The sequence below is a fragment of the Trachemys scripta genome, chromosome 10 (assembly GCF_013100865.1).
Source record: "Trachemys scripta elegans isolate TJP31775 chromosome 10, CAS_Tse_1.0, whole genome shotgun sequence".
NCBI lineage: Eukaryota > Metazoa > Chordata > Testudines > Emydidae > Trachemys > Trachemys scripta.
In genome coordinates this window covers 50,914,343-50,935,087 of record NC_048307.1, presented here as the reverse complement: position 1 = coordinate 50,935,087, position 20,745 = coordinate 50,914,343, and the positions used below count along the sequence as shown (strand labels likewise).

At 39.9% G+C, this 20,745-nt stretch overlaps 1 protein-coding gene across 1 annotated transcript; it reads left to right on the top strand.

The window, feature by feature from the left end:
- Positions 1-1,860: 1,860 nt before the first annotated feature.
- Positions 1,861-12,066, top strand: PSMA4 (proteasome 20S subunit alpha 4). Its single transcript, XM_034784140.1, has 9 exons — positions 1,861-2,016; positions 2,785-2,807; positions 3,280-3,322; positions 5,397-5,559; positions 7,048-7,125; positions 9,041-9,129; positions 10,069-10,199; positions 10,445-10,568; positions 11,653-12,066. Exons 2-9 carry the CDS (start codon positions 2,805-2,807, stop codon positions 11,805-11,807), a joined length of 786 nt encoding a protein of 261 aa, XP_034640031.1. The 5' UTR covers positions 1,861-2,016; positions 2,785-2,804; the 3' UTR covers positions 11,808-12,066.
- Positions 12,067-20,745: the final 8,679 nt, after the last annotated feature.

Here is a 20,745-nt window from a genome sequence, read left to right as displayed (position 1 = left end):
AGTTGGTGTTGGTCCTGCTTTGAGCAGCGGTTGGTCTAGAAGATGACCTCCTAAGGTCTCTTCCAACCCTAATCTTCTATGATTCTATGATACTCTCTAAATCTAGCCAAAGGCCATTGAAATCAATGGAAATATTCCCCTAAATTTCAGTGAACTTTGGATCTAGTTCTTAATCATACTTGTCCATCTTTGCCTGATCACATGAAGTGTATTTTCAGGTAAATTCCCCATGTTTAATTTTGGCATAATACACTAACTTTATTTTATCCTTTTAATCTTTGCCAGTTGAGATTTTATTTCATATGGACTTTTTTACAATGTCTGTTGGAGAATTCAAATGTACTGCAAGGACACAGCAGTAATTCCACCTGGATACACACAAAACTAAGTGGTATCAATGTGCCAGTCCTTCACACTAATACAGTGGTTGCTGGCATAACCTTGCTGAACATAAGAACAGCCACACTGGGTCGGACAAAAGGTCCCTCTAGCCCAGCATCCTGTCTTCCAACAGTGGCCAATGCCAGGTGCCGTAGAGGGAATGAACAGAACAGGTAATCAAGTGATCCATCCCCCGTCACCCATTCCCAGCTTCTTGCAACAGAGGCTAGGGACACCATCTCTGCCCATCCTGGCTAATAGCCATTGATCGACCTATTCTCCATGAACTTATCTAGTTCTTTTTTGAACCCTGTTATAGTCTTGGCCTTCACAACATCCTCTGGCAAGGAGTTCCACAGGTTGACTGTTGCACTGTGTAAAAAATATTTCCTTTTGTTTGTTTTAAACCTGTTGCCTATTAATTTCATTTGGTGACCCCTAGTTCTTGTGTTATGAGTAAATAACAATTCCTTATTTACTTTCTCAACACGTCATGATTTTATAGACCTCTACCATACCCCCCTCCCCTTAGTCATCTCTTTTCCAAGCTGAAAAGTCCCAGGCTTATTAATCTCTCCTCATATGGCAGCCTTTCCATACCCCTAATCATTTGTGTTGCCCTTTTCTGAACCTTTTCCAATTCCAATATATCTTGAGATTGGGTGATCACATCTACATGCAGTATTCAAGATGTGGGCATGCCCGGAATTTTTATAGAGGCAATATCATATTTTCTGTCTTATTATCTATCCCTTTCTTAATGATACCCAACATTCTGTTTGCTTTTTTGACTGCCAGTGCACATTGAGTGGATGTTTTCAGAGAACTATCCACAATGACTTCTAGATCGCTTTCAGCTAACTTAGGCGCTAACATTTTATATGTATAGTTGGGATTATGTTTTCCAATGTGCATTACTTTGCATTTAACAACAATGAATTTCATCTGCCATTATGTTGCCCAGTCACCCAGCTTTGAGAGATGCTTTTGTCGCTCTTCGCCATCTGCCTGGGAAGTAACTATCTTGAGTAGTTTTGTATCATCTGCAAGTTTTGCCACCTCACTGTTTACCCCTTTTTCCAGGGAATTTATGAATATATTGACCAGGACTGCGCCCAGGTCAGACCCCTGGGGACACGGCTATTTCTCTCTCCAGTCTGGTTACTGAAGAAGAGTTGAGGAACCTGCAGTGCCGTGGCGCCAGGCCGGGCAGATTCAAGGCCTCCCCAGGGCTGGCGCGTTCTCAGCGACAAGGGGGTTTAGTGAGGCAGTTCCGGAGCTGTTGACATGACGGACACATTGAAGGGGCTGGAGCCCAGCCCTTGCCGGTGTGACCGCGCGCTCCCTGCTCCAGCTCGGAGGCGCCTGGCCAGTGGAGCGAGAGGCCCGGACTAGGAGCGGAGCGATCCTTCACCAGACCCTCTCTCCCCAGGCAGAGCGGTCTGCCCCGCACGCTCAGCAGGCCCGCCTCGCCTCGCTGAGCTGGGACTCGGGAGTGCCCCGGCCAATGGGCCAGGCCATGCTAGCGCGCGTGCGCGGCGGCCATTTTGGCAGGCGGTGAGGGGTTGAGTCAGGGGCCGGTGGCAGCACAGTCTCTTCCCGGTGGACGGGCCCCTCAGTGCACCTAGCGCGGCGGTGAGTGCGGGGCGGCCGCCCGAGGGGTGGGGCAGGGCTGGGCCCGAGGAGAGTAGCAACCCCGGTGTGAACTGGGAGGCGGTGGGGCCTTCCCGTGCTGCGGGGGGAGGGGGATGACTCTGCAGTGCAGCCGCCTGCGAACTGGGCTCAAGCCGGCCTCCTTGGGCCGGGGGAACCCCATCGCCTCTCTCACGGGACTGTGGCTGTCCTCAGCCCCTCTCGGTAGGACGGGGCGTAAGGGGGCTGGGCAGGGCAGGGCCTGCCTCTCTTCCCCCCACCACCTGCTTTCTCAGTGGGCCGGGAGACTTAGCTCCCAAGTTCCTCTCGTGCAGGGGATGGTGCCTTGTCTGTCCCAAGATTTCTCTCTCTGGGAATATGGACTTTGCAGGAGAATGGGGGGGAGAAACCTGCCCCCGCCTCAACACTTGTACAGGCACTGATCTGCTTCATTACAACGATTTCTACTTTGACATAATGCATGAAAAGGGATCTTTTTTACCGGGTTTACTTGCCACCTGTCGAGGTGATTCCCACGACCCCCTTTTAATTATCTTATCACTGAGATTCATGTATATTAAAAACTTAACTACAACATTTAAAAATACCCTTCTATTAGAATAATAAAGAAATGGCGGTTCTGTTATTGAGCGCTAATTACTGTAACTAGTACTTTCGTACATCATTTTTCAATGTCTAAGTGATAAATATATGTAGTTATGGTCTACGAACCTATTCTTTGTATTGACTGTTTTTTTTTTTTTTTTACAGTGTAACAACATACAAGCAAAATGGTGAGTTACTATGCATGAAATAGAGACCTTTTTGTGCCTGAGTTCAGCAGTATCATTAAGCTCTCTGCAGCTAAATGACTTTAAATAACAGAGGCCCCAGTCTTGAAAATACTTATACACATGCCTAACTTTAACCACCTTAAATTGGGATTTCTTACCTAAATTAAGCATGTGCAGAAGTGTTTACAGCATTAGTTGTAAAGCTTTGTGAGGAAGACAATGATTGGGATAGGGATAAAGGAAAAAGCATTGACATAAATGCAAATTGAACACTCTGTCCCTTGACTAGTAAAAAAAAGGTAACTAATACAATAATGGCAACAAAACTACCTGTAATGCTATACGTCTCACCGATATTAAACTGAAATCACTATGTTACTGCTGAACATGATTGACAGTATTACTGAATAAAGTTTCTTCTGTTTAAAGGGAAAAAAATAACAAGAGTTGTTCTCTTATGTTTTTGTTACAGTCTCGAAGATACGATTCCAGAACTACTATATTTTCTCCAGAAGGTATTGTTCTGTAAATGGGAACCACATAACCAATCAACTTCTCTCCTTATGCCTCCCCAAAAATTTTAAATAGCAACTGAAATATGTAGAAGTTTTGAGTGTTGACAATTTGCCTGAGTTCATTTGTGACACAGAAATCGGATCTTCTCATTAAGAGGAACACCCAGAACTATAAGGGAGTTCATGGCCATAGTGGAGATATGCTTTTAATTTTAATGCAAATTGAGATAATTTTAAGAATAAAGTATAAAAGTTCCTCTATCTAATTGAGATCTGCTTCTTTACATTTCTTTTTGAAGGCTCTCCAGCTTAATTTATATATGGTTCTTGCCGGTTCCATTGGCAGTGAATTACGTGTTCGTGCCCAGAGGGGCTGACTGCCACCACCCTTTTGGTAGTAAGTTTGGGTGTGTTTTTTCAGTCCAGCTTTGGGCAAAATTCAGTGAGATTTTGCAGTAAACTTTGTCAGCCAAGAGGGTTCCTTGTGCCAGCCTCGATACACCCCCAGTTTCCAGAAAGACAACCACATTCATCCTTATAACTCCGGAAACAATGCACAAAAGTAAGAAATGCAAAACCATAAGAATTTTCATGTAGGAACAGACCCAAAGGTTTATCTACTCAGTATCCTGTTTCCTTTTGTCAACAGTGTTTAATGCTGAATGCATCAGAGGAAGGTATTAACCTTCCAAAATTCAAACCATTGTTCAGTACTATCCTAGGCAGTGGAATGACACACAGAAAACATTTCCCAGCTATTGGCTAAGTCCTGACACATGAGTATTAATAGTCCATACAATAGTATCCTATCTAGTGTAACATTTGATGCTATTTATTCATAGAATTGTCTACAACTCCTTTTTGAATCTTGAAAAATTCATGGTTTTTGTCTCTGCTTCTGCTTCAGTTAGTTTTGTAGATCAGGGTTTCTCAATCCTTTTCTTTCTGAGGCTCCCCACATCATAGTATAAAAACTCCAGGGCCCAGTGGGGAGAGGAGGAAGTTCAGGGGTGGGGGGGATTGAGCCAGCTCCCAGCAGAGTCCGGGGAGGGAGTGCCACCTCCACCCCAACTCTCTTCAGCAGGCCACCCGCCTGTCTGGATTGAGGGGGAGGGGGATGAGGAGGGAGGCGCAACCAAAAATTATAACTCAAAAGTGGAGGCTCAGCTCAAAAAGTTTGAAAACCACTCATGGTGCAGGGAGGTGGTAGCTAGGGGCTGTGTGCGGGCAGAGGGGTAGCTAGAGGCCGTATACCAGGAGGCCTCCCTTGTGGTCTCTGTTCCCTGAGGGCTCTGCCAGCCATGAAACCGGGTCCCCTTGCCCAAGCAGCTCTTGCCAGCTGTGTGAGCAAAGGGGGCTGGGAGCTGAGGAGCAGCTTCAACCACCTGCACTAGCAGCAGCAGGAGATGAGGGAACTCCGCAGGTGCCTGCTTCATGGCACCAGCCAGAGCAGCAGCTGTCCTGCACTGCCTGGCTCTGGCTTCTCACCTCTTACCTGGCCGTGGGGAGAGGGGTGGAGCTGCCCCAGGACTGGCCCTGCTCTTGTACTGTAGTTTCAGGGGGGCAACACCCCTGTGTCCTCCCAACTCTGCCCATGGGCTCAGGGCATCTGCCCCTCTGGAATTCAGCCCTGCTGCTCCAGGCTTCAGCCCTGTCGGGGGTGCTGAGGATTGGGACTTCAACCCCGCAGTTCCTGGCTTCAGCCCCGCGGGAGCTGCTGGGGCTTGGGCTCTGGGTTTTATCTGCGGGGCCCCGTGGGCCCTCTGAAAGGGTTTGCAGACCCCCAATTGAGAACCACTGTTGTAGATAACTTGCATTTAAAATTCTCTATAAGGGCAAGGCTTTTTTCTATCTGAACCTGCCACTGTGCGTGTTCATTGGATTTCTTATTTGATTCTGACCAATTAACTTGCCATCAGTGACAGCCCTAGGACCTGATCTTGTGATGTGATGACTTCAGTGAGAGTTGGTTAAGTTATGCTTATTATGTTGTGCGAGGTACTCAACACCTTGTAGGATTGGCCCTCTTCAGAGTTAAATGGTTGAATTTACCAACTTAAACCTCTTTTTCTAGGTCGCTTGTATCAAGTTGAATATGCTATGGAAGCAATTGGACATGCAGGCACTTGCCTGGGAATTTTAGCAAATGATGGTGTATTGTTAGCAGCGGAACGGCGCAACATCCACAAGCTTCTTGATGAAGTCTTTTTTTCAGAGAAAATATACAAGCTTAATGAGTAAGTTGAGATGTTGGTGAAATATGTTCACTGCTGTTATAACTGCTAACAGGGTATTTAATTACCTCTGTCATTCAGACAACTTGAAGAGTTTTGAGTTCTTGAGTGAAATTATTTTATCTGTGTTAACTTTAGCAGCTCTCAAAAATTATGGTTATAGCAAAATCTTTCTTTTCCAGACAGAATAACCCATATGTTAAAGCGAATATGGGAATGTTTTTTGTAATGGGAGCTAGTATTTCCCAATACGGGGTGCTATCACTGCATTAGTATTTATGTGATAACACTCTGCTCTCTGATTTCCTCATTTCTCCTAATTTTCAAATTTACTCTTGAACAAATTTACCTATTGCTGATAGGTTTTCATATTTCAGTGATGTGCACTCTGTTACATACATTACCTTCCACTTCCTGATTTTCTTCGTTTGCTCTCTGTTCTGTTTTAAAACTGAACAATTCTGCACATTATTTCTGCAATAATATTGGTCCCTGTCTTGTTTATATGTTATCTTTAGTTTGTAGAGGCTGCAAGTCACATTTCAAATCATGCATTTTTGTCTTTCGTATTTTCTGTGAATATGGGTAAAGCATGCATTAATATTCTATGACATAACTGTAGTAGAGATGATTCATTTCTCAATCTTTTTTTCTAATTATTCAGATTTTTACCACCAGTGTTATCAGCAAGAATCATACTGTGGATTCTTTTCCACTCTGCCCAATAAAGGTCTAGATACTCATGTTCACTGGAGTTCTGCTCGGTGCACGTGAGGCATAAGTGACTTTGTCCTCTTTCCCCCCTCCTTTCTGCCTCAATCCTGGGGGCAGCCAGGGGCTTATTCAGCAGGGGGGGAAGAACTGGGTTATTCAGGAATCCTGTTACTTACAATCAAAGGGGTGATTACTTGTGTCTGCTCCTACTTTTTTTTCCTCTAAATCCACTACCTGGATTATTTTTCTACTTTTGTATTTGATCCTGTCTGCTCGAGCAGTGGATATTTTATAGCCATCTCAAATTCAGCAGGAGAAACACTAAATTTAAGCTACTTGGCACAATTAAGGATATGCAATACTCTTTGCTAAAAATAAATACAGCTAAGAAAATTCTCATCTGTTCTCATCTGAATCAGTTGTTTCTCTCAAATTGTTTTTCCAGTAACAATTAACCAGGTTGTCAGTTGCGCGCACACTGAATATCCTCTAGAATCTCCATTAATAAGAATTTAAAGCTTTGTTTTAGTTGGTCATTGCACAGTATGTTTGACCCGAATAAAAGGTTGTCAGAATGTTACTGTGCTGTTACGGGAGTGGTTACAACATGTATCTGACATAATGCAGTGGCAGGAGCTTATGGCCTTTTTTGTTTTACAGTATGTGGGTTTCATTGTAGGTATGAAACGGTATTCTTCCTCTGAAATGTTGCATAATGATATAACTATTGCTCGGGAATGAATAACAATCCAGTGAACGTGTGTATTTATATTTCAGGGATATGGCTTGCAGTGTTGCAGGGATAACTTCAGATGCTAATGTTCTAACAAATGAACTGAGACTTATTGCACAAAGGTATGGTTACAGATATTCTTGTAGCTTTACTTAAGAGCTGTAACATGTGAAAATGAGGACTTAAGACTAACCCTGACTTCAAATTTAATCCTCTAACAAGGAATATGCTTCTCTTTTGGTCTCCGTGTATGTATTAAAGTTTAATCAAACAAAAGGAATAAATGTTCTACATTTTTGCCCCTGACTAAATTAAGTTTTGCTTTTACTTTCATGTATGGTTGGCTCATGTGAACTAAAAGGAGTAGCTCTAAAAGAGCTTTAACATTTACCAGAACCTAACCAATGGCTTAATGAATACCTGGTACCAGTCAACAAATTGAACTTCTGGATCTGCTTATTTTATAATTCCTATTTACTATTCTGGTCCAATTGTATACATGTTATAAAATCTAATGCCTTGCATGTGAGCCTCCTTTTTGTGGCCTATGTATATGGCGCATATACCCAACTTTAACACTATTCAGATAACTAAATATACTAGCAGAAGATAAATTTGTTCAGTTTTAGATGATTTGACAAACCAGGCCAAGAAAATGGAAAATAACAACCTGTGAAACTGTGTTTTACATTATCTTGTTATGTATTCCAGACAGCTCCAGTTTATAGCTGAATCTCTAGTCATATAGCGCAATAAAGGAAACAGTATCGTTTCCCCGTTTGTTTACATTGAATAAAATAGATAACCAAAATGGTTGGATTACATCCACTAAGGATTACCCTGTTCCAGTGAAATGCTAATCAATTTATTGTCAATATGTTAGAGGTAGTTAGTGTACTTTACTTCAGAAATGTCCTTTTTTAAAAATGAAACACTTAACTACTGGATAGCTAGGTAAAGACCTAATAAACGTATGCAGCTTCAAGGTTGTCTGATTCCTTAAATAAGGAATAATATATAATTACAGAAAGTGTTCTCAAATGTAAATTTGGTTTCTAATAAAGAAACATTTTATTTGCCATATAACCTCATGGAGTACAAAGCCATTCATATAATTTAAACTATATTTGCATACTATCACCCAGACCTGTGAAAGGGTACACTTTCATTATACCCAAGGATCTGGTCCATTACTTTAATATGTTTTTCTTAATTTTTTATTATTATTATTATTATAGCTGTAGTCTTATAGTAAATTTACAGACGTTGTGATGGTAATGTCACAAGTAATAGAAGTTGTGTTGAAATGTAAAGTTACAGGCATGTGTACTCTTTACTAAATTGCTAACCTCAGTCCTTTTTGGGTAACTCGTTATTCCATTCTTATAGCCATCCTTGTAAGATTCACGCTGCTTTCATTTTTTAATTTTTACAATACACCTGTCTTGCCAACATGTTTTCTCTCCTAATTTATCCTGCTCCAAAAAGATTGTTCCAGATTCATTGGTCTCTGCTCATGGGCCATCATCAGGTAATATACTGAGCCCACTCACTTTTGTGACAAATGTACAACCTAATCATTATGGACAAATTCAAAGTGATTTGTTTTTTTTATTAAGTCTTGTGAAACAACTTTGGCACATGTCTTCCATTCGAAAGTTTGGTAACAAAGACATCAGTGCCAGGGATCTTGTTCAGAGACTTGTTTTGTATTACCTTCTGCTCATTCTCATCCTTCCACTAGCTAATTTTATTTTTCATTCCCCTGTTGCAAAAAAGTACAGTTTCCATGGAGGTTGCTATCACAGCCACATTGCAAATTGGCTGGTAAGAATTACTAAATAATAGGGAGGCCTAGTACTTTTTGCTGTGGTACCAGCTGTGTGTTTTGGGATTTCCATTCTCATTCTGATAGAACTGTGAATCAAAATAATATCTTAAGCATTGCTGTGCTGAGCTCTGTACCTGAATTATGGAGCTGAAAAACAAAAGGAGTATTTTGAAAAATATATTTTTTATATTTTTTTTGAATATTAGGTATCTATTGCAGTATCAAGAACCAATTCCTTGTGAGCAGTTGGTAACAGCACTGTGTGATATCAAGCAAGCTTATACACAGTTTGGAGGTAATAAATAAAACATATTTGAACTTTTAAATGTCTAAAGAATGATTTTATGAAGTTATTTACAATACTTGGTTACTGGCCTATAAAATTGCTAAGCGCAAATGACCCCTGAAAAATTGCTGAAGGAATTTACTTTTGTTTTCAAGTGATGGCATTGAAATGATGATGAATTTATAGATACTAAATTTGCTGGTATACACACAGCCATTAATCACTATTGAAAAGTTGGTGGCTGAGATGTAGGGCTTTTTGAGCACAGGAATGCCCTGAATCCCAACAGGAAGAAATTAGTTTTGTGTATTTTATTTATTTATTTTTTAAATCTAGGACCCATATATTGTACCAATGTAACTATGGACTAGCAGCTGTGGCTAGGGGCATCTGTCTTCAAATACTTTTTTAAATTATTAGTGTGGGTCAGACAACATGGTTCTGTGACTGTAAGAGAACAATGTTATAGCCTAGGGAGTGTTTCCAAATACACAGAACTGTGATGTTTCCACAAACACAAGCAATAAAAGTGTTAAAACACAGAAGACCCTAACTGGCTGATAACCTCCATTATATCTGTAGTATGGCTTGACCATTAATGTACTTTGGTTTCTGGAGCTCTTATGCTAAAAATTTAAGGATGGTCATTGAAGATTTGTTTTAAGATACTAAGGTGGTAAATTCCAGTTTGTTTACATGGAAATAAATTGCTGGTAGTGTAAGAGATTGAAATAAGACTCCAGCAGCATTCTTCCTCACATCTTAGAAGGAAACAATAAAAGGATTTATAGTAGAGCTTATCTAAAATACCAGAAGTACAGAGCAGTCTATTAAATCCTAGCTCAGAGGAAAGGATTTAACATTTTCCTTGACTCTTTTTTTAAAAGCAGCGTTCGGGACCAATCTTGTTACTAAATTTAGATTACTAATACCCTTGTATTTTAACAGGAAAACGTCCTTTTGGTGTTTCATTGCTGTACATTGGCTGGGATAAACATTATGGATTTCAGCTGTATCAGAGTGATCCTAGTGGAAACTATGGAGGATGGAAAGCCACATGCATTGGGAATAATAGTGCTGTAAGATATTTTTTCTTAATAAAACAAAATAAATGAACTTGTCCATGATAAATAGGTTTACAGTTGTACTGTACTAACCACAATTCCATATTCATTACTACTACAAGCAGAAATAGTTGTAAAACATTTCCTACAGGAATGTTAATGCCAGCAGTATTAATGGTCTCTGACGACTGACACCGGAACTTTAAATTGCCTATATGCATTGCTTTGCATTAAATAAATCGCCATTCTTTGTCTGACAGGCAGCTGTGTCAATGTTAAAACAAGACTATAAAGAAGGAGCAATGACCTTGAAATCTGCACTTGCTTTAGCCGTTAAAGTGCTAAACAAAACCATGGATGTTAGTAAACTCTCTGCAGAGAAAGGTAAGCAGTATTGCTCTCCCATATTTAAAGGTGAACATGCTTTAACTCCTTGCTGCTGAAAAACCCAAACACTTGCTGTAAAAAGATTACAATAAACTGGATGTGTTTCAAACAATTGCTTTTTAGTAAAAAAAAAAACAAAAAAAAAAAACAGTGATAATGCAGTTTTAGAAAACAAACTAATGTATTATATTGCCACACAGGGTAGTTTTAGCCGTGTCAATCCCAGGATATTAGAGAAACAAGGTGGGAGTGGTAGTATCTTTTATTGGACCAACTTCTTTTGGTGAGAGAGACAAGCTTTTGAGCCACACGGAGCACTGTCTTGCCTCTCTCACCAACAGAAATTGGTCCAATAAAAGATATTACCTCTCCCACCTTCTCTCTCTATTATATTGCCACTCAGTTTCAGTGGACAATGGCCAGTTTTGCAGATGCAGTAATTACTAACTCTCAACCTTGAGCCTGCAAACAAGCACGTGCTTAACTTTGTTTATATGGGCAGAGCCATCCCTAGGGGCCTTTGCTTTGTGGTGGGGGGGCGAGGGAGAGCCCTCCTTCCAGTGCCTCCCCGCTGATCAGCGCTTCCCCCTCCCTCCCAGCGCCTACCAACGATCAGCTGTTTCCCGGTGTCTGAAGGTGCTGCGGGGGAGGGGAGAGGAGCGAGGGCGCAGTGCGCTCAGGGGAGGGGGCGGAACTGCGTGGGGAGGGGGCGGGGGGGGAAGAGAGAGGATGGGGTGGGGCCTTGGGGAAGGGGTAGGGGGAGCACCCTCTTCCCCCCCTCCTCCCCTCCCCGGCAGAAACTTGGTGCCTATGTCCCGGGCCCTGCACGCCCCTAGGGACAGCCCTGTATATGAGAGTAGTCCATTTATTTTTTTTACTACTCACATGAGTGAGTAACACCTGTACAAAAGTGTTGACAGAATCAAGGCCTTAAGCTGAGATTTTCAAAGGAGACTGTTTTGAGTTTGGTGCCTAACTCCCTCGGGCTCCTTTGACAATCCTAACCATAAAGAACCTTGGCTATTAAGTATTACTGATTTTAGGTAAAAGTAACAATGCAAATATTTTCTGTCTGTTTCAGTTGAAATTGCAACATTGACAAGAGAGAATGGAAAGACAATAATTAGAGTACTAAAGCAAAAAGAGGTGGAACAGTTGATAAAAAAACATGAGGAGGAAGAAGCAAAATCTGAGCGTGAAAAGAAGGAAAAAGAACAAAAAGAAAAAGATAAATAGAACTTGAAATCAGGCATTTTATAGATTATATAGGACCTGCTTCAATGAAAGATTTGGATTTCCACTTTATGAAAGCCTGCAAATCTGATAAAGTGGAAAAGCCAGAAATATTACTTATTGAGCCAGGCCTTCAGTCATCATAAAATTTAATACTTGATTTACCACTTCTTGCATTGAATTACTATTACTTTAATTCTAGAATTCATTTATTTCTTACATCTTTTTGTTTTGTATTACAGAATAAAATGTTAAAAGAATGGTAATGGGTATTTTATTTCATCAGTAATATCTAAATACACTGATTTGAGGGAAGTTAAATATTTTAAATCAGTCTAGAGCCTATATGTAGCTACTTGATAAATAACAGAGTTATGACACTACTGTGAAAAATAAAGCCTTTCAGAAGTTTAGAACACCTTTACAGAACATTTCCTATTTAAAATTCTAATACTGAATGAAAGTATATTTGTCACACAAGATTATCTATAATTTTTTGGCATATTAAGTTTTATAATATCAAGGCTGCTCCACTAATATTCCTGTAAGCAGTAAGAGTACTTCTAATTTGTAGTAAATACTGTTAGTTTAATAATATAACCTTCCAGAAAAGTATACACTTTCAAATAAACTAATTGCCAAAGTTTAAATGATTAAGATATCAAAATAAGCTATTTTCTCACAAGTAAGTAACATTACCCTCCCTAAAGAAGGTATTTGTAAGAAAAAGTAAACTATCTTTAAGATCCATCTTTAAATCAACCACTTCCACAGAACTTAGGCTGTTTGACTGTTTTTTTTGTATTCCAAGGGCATTAAACAGTTTCATCTTGTTTTCATGTCCTAGCTTGATGCTACTGGCTTTTCTGACATTGTAGGGAAGGATTAAACCGCTCCCAACAGCTGTATCCATTTGCTTTAAAATTTATGAAAATACTTAAAAAAAAATCTGAATAAACCTAAATCAATGTGCAGTGCCCCTTTTTAATACTCCTCACTAAGTACTGACAAACTAGACATTTAAATTATTGGGTGAGGTAAAAAAAAAAACTAGCCCAAACTTAAAGTTCTACCCATTAAGTATGAAATAAAAATCCATATGGAACAAATATTATACGATGAAGTCCTACAACTTAGAAGAACTAACTTTTCATTCAATGCTAAAGGGATTTCATCTAGGGTAACCAGCCAAATAGGTATTGTATAGGTGGTGATGTGCCTTTTTACTGTCCTTTCTATTCAATAGTCTCAATTCTCTGACACATCCCAGAATATCACAGGTAATTCTAAAAAATAAGACTGATTGTTCCTTAACTGAGGGGGCTTTAACTGATGGGTTTCAAGCTGTAATATTGGTCATTGGGCCTTTAGTTTAATATTCAGTATTTCTTACTGTTCCTCTAAAGGAAACCAGGTTCACAGGATTGAAGTTGATCTGAAAAAAGTTGAGTTCAGTTTCATGTCATTTCATTTTGTATAATCTATCCCAGATAGTTTTGACTGGTAAAGTACCTCCTCCAAATGTGGCCAAAAATTGCCCGCAGTCTGAGCAAAAGTAACTTTATATAGCCTGTTGCCTCAAAGGAACATAGAATTCTATCAGATTGTTTCCAAACATCCTGCATTAAAAGTTTAAATGATTTGGGGATCATAACTATGATTTATTTTAAAATGAGGCATGTGTTCTCATATAATATATAGCATTCTTCCCGTTTGTTTTTTAACACTTATCTAATTGATACCTGCAGGTCATACTGAATTCTCTCAACTTTTAGTAGCACATTATATATCAAAGTGGACTTCAAAATATTTTAATCCCAAGGCTTTACATTAATTGGATTTATGTGCTGATTTACTACTAACTATAACTCAGTGTAGTTAGAGTGGGAAGAATTTTTGACATTCTGTTTCAGCTTTAACCATAAGAGCAAGTTTGCTGAAAAAATGAAATCCTGACTAAAACTGTTCATTATATAGACTAATACAAAGTATTAAATTCCCTTCATTATATATGGCCATCATAAAAATGAAGCTTAAACTCTTGTACATAATAGAGTTGCTCCTGATGCATTAGTCTAGACCAGTGTAGAAATGCCAAAGTTTTGAGCCTTTTCACTTTTTAAGATCACAGAAGCACACATATTACAGTGATGGGGGCCATATAAGTACCAAGAATCCCAATAGTGATAGTTCCAAAAGTAATGAACTATTTTTGAAGATATTAACATCATCTGAAAAAGATTGGGTATGCACAGTAAGGGCTGGTCTACCCTTGGGGGGGAGGGTGGAATCGATACAAGATACACAACTTCAGCTACGTCCACATGGCGTGGGATCAACAGCCGTGGCTCCCCTGTCAACTGTGCTACCCCCGCTCGCTCTGGTGGAGTACCGGAGTCGACAGTGAGCGCGTTCGGGGATCGGTATATCGCGTCTTAATGAGACGCGATATATTGATCCCGGATAAATCGATTGCCACCCGCCGATACGGCGGGTAGTGAAGACGTACCCTAAGTGTTCTCTCTGGCTGCTGGGAATCGAATGCAGCAGTTGGCTTGTGTGCGTGCTCTATAAATGATGTACACACAATTATTGGCTTAGCATAAATATAGTTTGGAGGGGCTGTCACAGTTCAAGTTAAGCGTACCCCACTTAAGTGTCAGATGTCTAGTCTAGCTGACACCTTTCTCAGGATGGGATCTGACAAAATAGCTGTCTCCATTCAAGGGTTTTAGGCTCCAGACTCCTGGAATTCATAGTGATCACCTCAGCAGGTGTGAATTCAGCAGCTGCAATTCTTGTCTCTCCAGGCAATAACAGGGTTATTTGTGACCATATACTAAGGTCAGGGCTGATATTTTGTACAGTTTCAAGTCCTTTGTTGTCTTAGTCATCTTAAACCAGGTCAAACCAGTCTAGGCTATTGCTTCAGGGGGTGTAGCTTCAAAAAACTTAATCTGCATTGTTTCAGTATTGGAATTTACATTATTTACCCCCAAGTGTCTAGTTCCATTAGTTCACCCACTGATCCAGGAAAACAATCACTAACAAGCCCATAAACGTGCCTATAACATTATATAAGGTTGATAAAATAGTCTTTGGCCCAGATTTTTAAAGGTATTTGGGCATTACTGCTCTCAGCATTGCAATGCCTAGCTGATTTACGAACCGAAATCTCATTTGAAAAGGGATTTAGGCACTTAGGAGCCTAAATCCCATTGACCAAATGTCTACTTTTTTAACTTGTACTCCCATCTGTTAGTATTCATATATTGTCTCGTGTCTTATAACTAGATTATAAGCTCTTTGGAGCTTGGACTATCTTTGTGTTCTCTGTGCAGCACCTTAGCAGAATGAGGTCCTGGTTCACGACTGGGGCTCCTTGGCACTATGGTAATGCAAAAAATCAGAATAAAATGATGAGTAATACTACATTTCTAAAAGTTCTGTTTTTTTTAATTTAAACTGTTATAGTAACAGAGAAGGCCAATATTTTATTAATGTCCCTTGAAACATTGAAATGGATGCAGGCCTGCAGCATTACCAAGACGATGTTCAATAACCAGCATTCCTCTAACATCTGAAATATACAGACAAGTTATAGTACACATGAGTCAGCTTCCTCCCAATTTCTGGCTGTATTTTGATCAGAAATAGAAAGGTATATTCAACACTAAATGTATGCCACAGATCCTTGTAGAGGTATATTAACACTATACCCAGACTCTTCTTTGCTTTTCCCAGAAGTATATCTAATATTTGACCATGCTAAACCTATCTTCTACATTCCTTAGCCTTGCAAGAATGTATTTCTTGTGCCCACCACAGTATCTGTGCCTCTTTCAGAGCTAAATTAGGAATGGGTTATAACACCAACAACAGATTTTAACAGTATGTTTATTTCAGGTTTAATAATCCGCATTGTCTTTCTACCTATTTACATATTTATTTTTAGTGCACAAAATAGGAACAGTTTACAATATACTAGTACCTAAGTATTCTATTTAGCTGTCCCTCTAAATTTAGTGTTATTTTCCAACATGTAAGTTCATGTGGTGTTGTCTGGTAAGGTGCATGTTTCAAATTAATATATTCCCTCTCTGTAAATGTTTGCATTATATGATGATACTGAACAATAATATATAAAAATAAAATGAAGTGTAGTTCTCATTTCAGTGGATGCTGGTACTGGTTAGAGTCAGTATTCACTAATGAATTGTTAGAAATGTGAGGGTCCTTTTGTAATCACAAAAGTTATTTAAATTATTTAGTAGCAAATTAGGACTAACTATAGTCAATATATCATCTGCATAAAATGCAACCCTTTTCTGTTTTCCTTGTAATCATTCCTAAAATATCTCTGCTATCGTTGGCCTATACATAAACAGTACCATAATAATTACAAAAAGGAGCAATGCCAAGGGCTCAGTAAACTTGTTCTCCAGATTATTATGCTCTCTTTATTTTTTATGCTCTATTCACTTTTATGGAAGTTCTTTGTCTGACCTACTGTATTTTGCCTGTGTATAGCAATGTATCCTTGGTAGACAACCAGAGCTTCTCTCAGATCTACCCTCTTGGTCCAATCAAATATCTATTTGGTATCTAATTATAAAAGCATGCAAATTAAGAAGGCCACCCCAGCAACTTATATAAATATGTAGTCGTGTATATCATAATGCTATATAAATAATGAAAATAACATTGTCCATTATTTGACTTATTCTTATTAATCATGTTTAATCCCTTTGGTACTGGGGAAGTACATATCCTCTATCAAGGCCAAAACTATTCAAAATCAATAAGTATTTGCATTAAGGAAGAAAGGCAAAGTACAAAAGTCATGTGGTGGTGTAAGTTACACATAAGTAAGTGGGGGGTAAGGAGTTTAAATGACAGAAAGTTAAATTAAAGTGGGAGAGAAGAACTGCTTGAATGTATCCTTCTGTCTTAGTTTCTTTCCTGCTGCACTTCTCCCTTTTTGCCACTTAATGTATGAGTTACACCAGTTAAGTCCCTGATCTTACAGGCTGATCTGTGCAGAGGATCCTTTATTACCTGTATGGAGACCCATTGATTATAATGGAGCTCTGCATGGCTACAAGGATCCAGTGACCTCAGTGGGTCTCTATACAGATGCAAGGGATCATCTGCGCTGATTATCTTGCAGAATTAGAGCTTTAGTATCAGACTAAGGAGGGGAATGATGGTCCAGTTGTTAGGGCACTAGTCTGGGACTCAGGAGCACCAGGTTGAATTTCCCCCTTTGCCACAAACCTCCTGTCTGACCTTGGGTAAGTGATTACATCTGTCAGTGCCTCATTTCCCCATCTGTAAAATGGTGATAAGAGTAGTTGGTTGCCTCACAAGGATGTGCTACGAAGACAAATACGTTAAAGATCATGAGACACACACAAATAATATGATAATGGAGACTACGTAAGTATCTAAAATAGAGAGATGATAAACTCCCGTACACTTACTGACAAGTGAGTAGTATATATCACCTTGGCACAATGAGCTTATGCTTCCAGATAATTGTTGTACAAGTATTCTCTCTTTCTTATGCTCTCAGACGAGACTTCTAATTAAAAAAATGTCATTCAAATATTTTCCCAATTTCTTTCAAAAACTTAAAATACTCTTCATTAGGACTTTTCAACTCTAAAGACCCCTGCTTTTCAGGTTTTAATTGCTTCATTCATTTCTATTGTAACAGATTTTTCAGACAGGGCTTTTAAATTAGCGTTTTTAAAAAGGATTGATTTTAGTATCCCATTTGCTAATTTCATACTACTTTGCTTTAAAAAAAAACGCACTTCACAGAATTTTGTGAAAACATCTTATTTTACTAATAGAACTGAGCAGTTTGCTATTTTTATCTGTAATTAACTTCCAATTTACTGGTTGCATTACTGGCTCTGATGGAAGATTCATAGAAGTCACTTTAGTGTGAACTTTTAGAATCTCCATTTCTGGTTAAGTGGATCCTATTAAAGATACCAGAAATTAAAGTATTACTTATGCAGTTATTTTGATATGCACAATTATATGCTTAATGCTAGCTATTGGAATGTTAACATTTTGTTCAAGTTCAAAACACCAGTGGCAAATTAGTTTCTTATTTATATATGTTATTTACTATCTTATTAAAAATATATACACATGCACCAGATGCAGGAGCAGATTTATCATGAAACAAACAGTGTGGTGGCACAGTGCCCCCAATGAGAGGGGAGCCCCCAAAATGCAGAACAAATCTCTGACAGCCTGCCCCCGAGTCCCAGCCAGCAGGGCTCAGGCAAGCAGTCTGCCTGCATGCCATGGCCGGTAGCCCCAAGCTGCTCCTGGAAGCGGCCGGCTGCTGGCATATCTCTGCATGCCCCTGGTGGGTGGGGAAGGTGGCTCCGCATGCTGCTCCCACCCTAGGCAGCACGCGGAGACCTGCTGCTCCCCTCCCCCCAAGGGGCACGCAGAGACATGCCAGCAGCAGGGCTAAGGCAGCTCCCTGCCCGCTCTGCCTCCCTCCCTCTATGCCGCTTCACTCCTGGAAGCGGCTGACATGTCCCTGTGGCCCCTGGAGGTATGTGTCTCCGTGCACTGCCCCTGCCCCAAGCGCCAACTCTGCAGCTTCCATTGGCCAGGAACTGCGGCCAATGGGAGCTGCAGGAGCGGCGCCTGTGGGCAGCAGCACGCAGAGACCCCCTGCCCTCCTCCCCACACCACCTAGGAGCAGCTGCTGGAGGGGTGTGTTTGCCGGTCGCTTTGGGAGCCGCGCTGCCCGAGTTAAGGGCCACTCCTCTGCCCTCCTCCAGCATTCCAACCCCTGCCCCAGCCCAGAGCCCACACCCAAACTTCCTCTCAGAGCCCACACCCCTTAACCCTCCTCCTACACCCCAATCCCCACCCCAGCCCAGAGCCCGTACCCAACACCCAAACTTTCTCCTAGAGCCTGCCCTCCGCACTCCCTCCTGCACCCCAACCCCCTGTCCCAATCAATGTACCTCACTTTATTTTCATTTACTTCCCATTACTTATAGGAGGAGGGTGAAGAAAAAAAGAATGAAAAACTGGGGAGATAAGAGAGAATGTTTTTTTTCTTGGCTGGATCCCAAGGGGGGCCCCCCAAAAATGAAGCTGTGCACAGGGGCCCACTAACTCTAAATCTGTCACTGACCAGATGACCCTGGATATTTGTAGCATAATGATGGGCACGTACCTAGACTTTAATCCTTTTCAATCTTGCAACATCTATTTTACCCAAATGGCACCCATTTGCAAGCAAATTCATGGTTATGAAGAAAAAATAATTTGTCTTTTATGCCCTGGAAAGTCAATAAACTACATCCAATACCTTTAACCAGAAACTATCATAATAAAATACCTTTCATGCAATTCCTACATAAGGTTAGTATATATATAGCTCTTTAGAAGCAAATTTGACTTAGGAACACAGACAGTGCAATGTGGTCATAGACCAGTCACAGGCAGAACCTTAAATTTGTGATAAACAATAGAAATGTTGCTGACTTATTTTTGGAGTGCTCAGAAAATTGCTTGCTCCAAATTTAATATTAAACATGAGAACAGAACATATTTTCATGATGCTCATTAGGCCAAAATGCCTAATTTTATAATCTTATGTTGAATCCTTCATGTAAACTACAAATTGCAAACTAAGGATTAAATCCTACATCTTGAACACCTAAAATTAATGGGAGTTCTGGGGTGCAATGAATGCAGAATCAATCACTCAGTGTATGTAAAGCAAGAGATTGTCAATACTAAACAAGAAGATATATGTTCCCAGTGTATGAAATGTCATTTTTTACTGCAGAGCATTCTAATCCATATAACAGGCCACTGGAGGACTACACTAGAAAAACTACCATGTAAGCAATCGCTCTTTGGACGGCTTATGCTGACTGCATTATGACTACTGCAGACATGAATAATCTCAATATGACATTCAGCATATTAAAACAAAGAGCATACAGGAAAAATTTAATTTAAAAGTGTTAAAGTATTCATTTTCATTAAGGTAAACCAGTGTCTGACATGATGAAGTATTGTTTATTATTTTGGATGGTGTCACAAATTTTATGATGTATACAAATAGGCACACTGATCTGTTCTCTTCTGTAAAACAAATAATTGATATAAAATATAGTTTTGATCACTGACAATATGTATAACAATGAAATCCCTAACACATATAATAAACATATTGAAAAGGAGAGAAAGAATTGCTAAAAATGATATGAGTTGAAAATGTTCTTCATTTTCTGAGAATAGAACAGATACACACATGTACCCTACACTAGTAGCCAAAACAACTTTTAACATAATGGCTAATAAACATCGTGGCTAATAAATATTGTGTTATAGTCATTTAACCTATTTTTTCCTCTCCTTCTCTCCACAAACTGAAAAGTATTATCAGGTAATACCTCAAATCAGAAATATATTAGTTTGAGTATGTCAGTTGCTTCTATTTTCTGTTTTCATATGTATCTTTTAAAAAGTGTATTTATATTATATTGATATAGGAAAAATCAATAACAGCATTTAAAAATTAGTTTTACTGCTAAGCCCCCACTCAGGGCTGGGAGGAAAGTGAGGACCCACTGGAGTTGCAGGAGGATCAGAAGTGTGGACAGAATTAGTGGGTTGTTTGGGGGGCAGAACTGATGGGGGCTGGGGAGACAGGATTGATCTGGTGTTGTGGGGTCAGAATTAATTGCTGGGCAGGCAGATGGACAGATGTGAGAGTGACAGCTGGCTGCTGCAGTGGGGCCCAAAATCAATACACCTGGGAGAGACAGCCACATTAATTCTCACACACATACACTGGAGGGGTAGGGGGAATTAAAAAAACAGAAGACAGATCAAAAACAACCAAAAAGCAAAACTCAAAGTAGTATGTTTTTAAAGGTCTCAT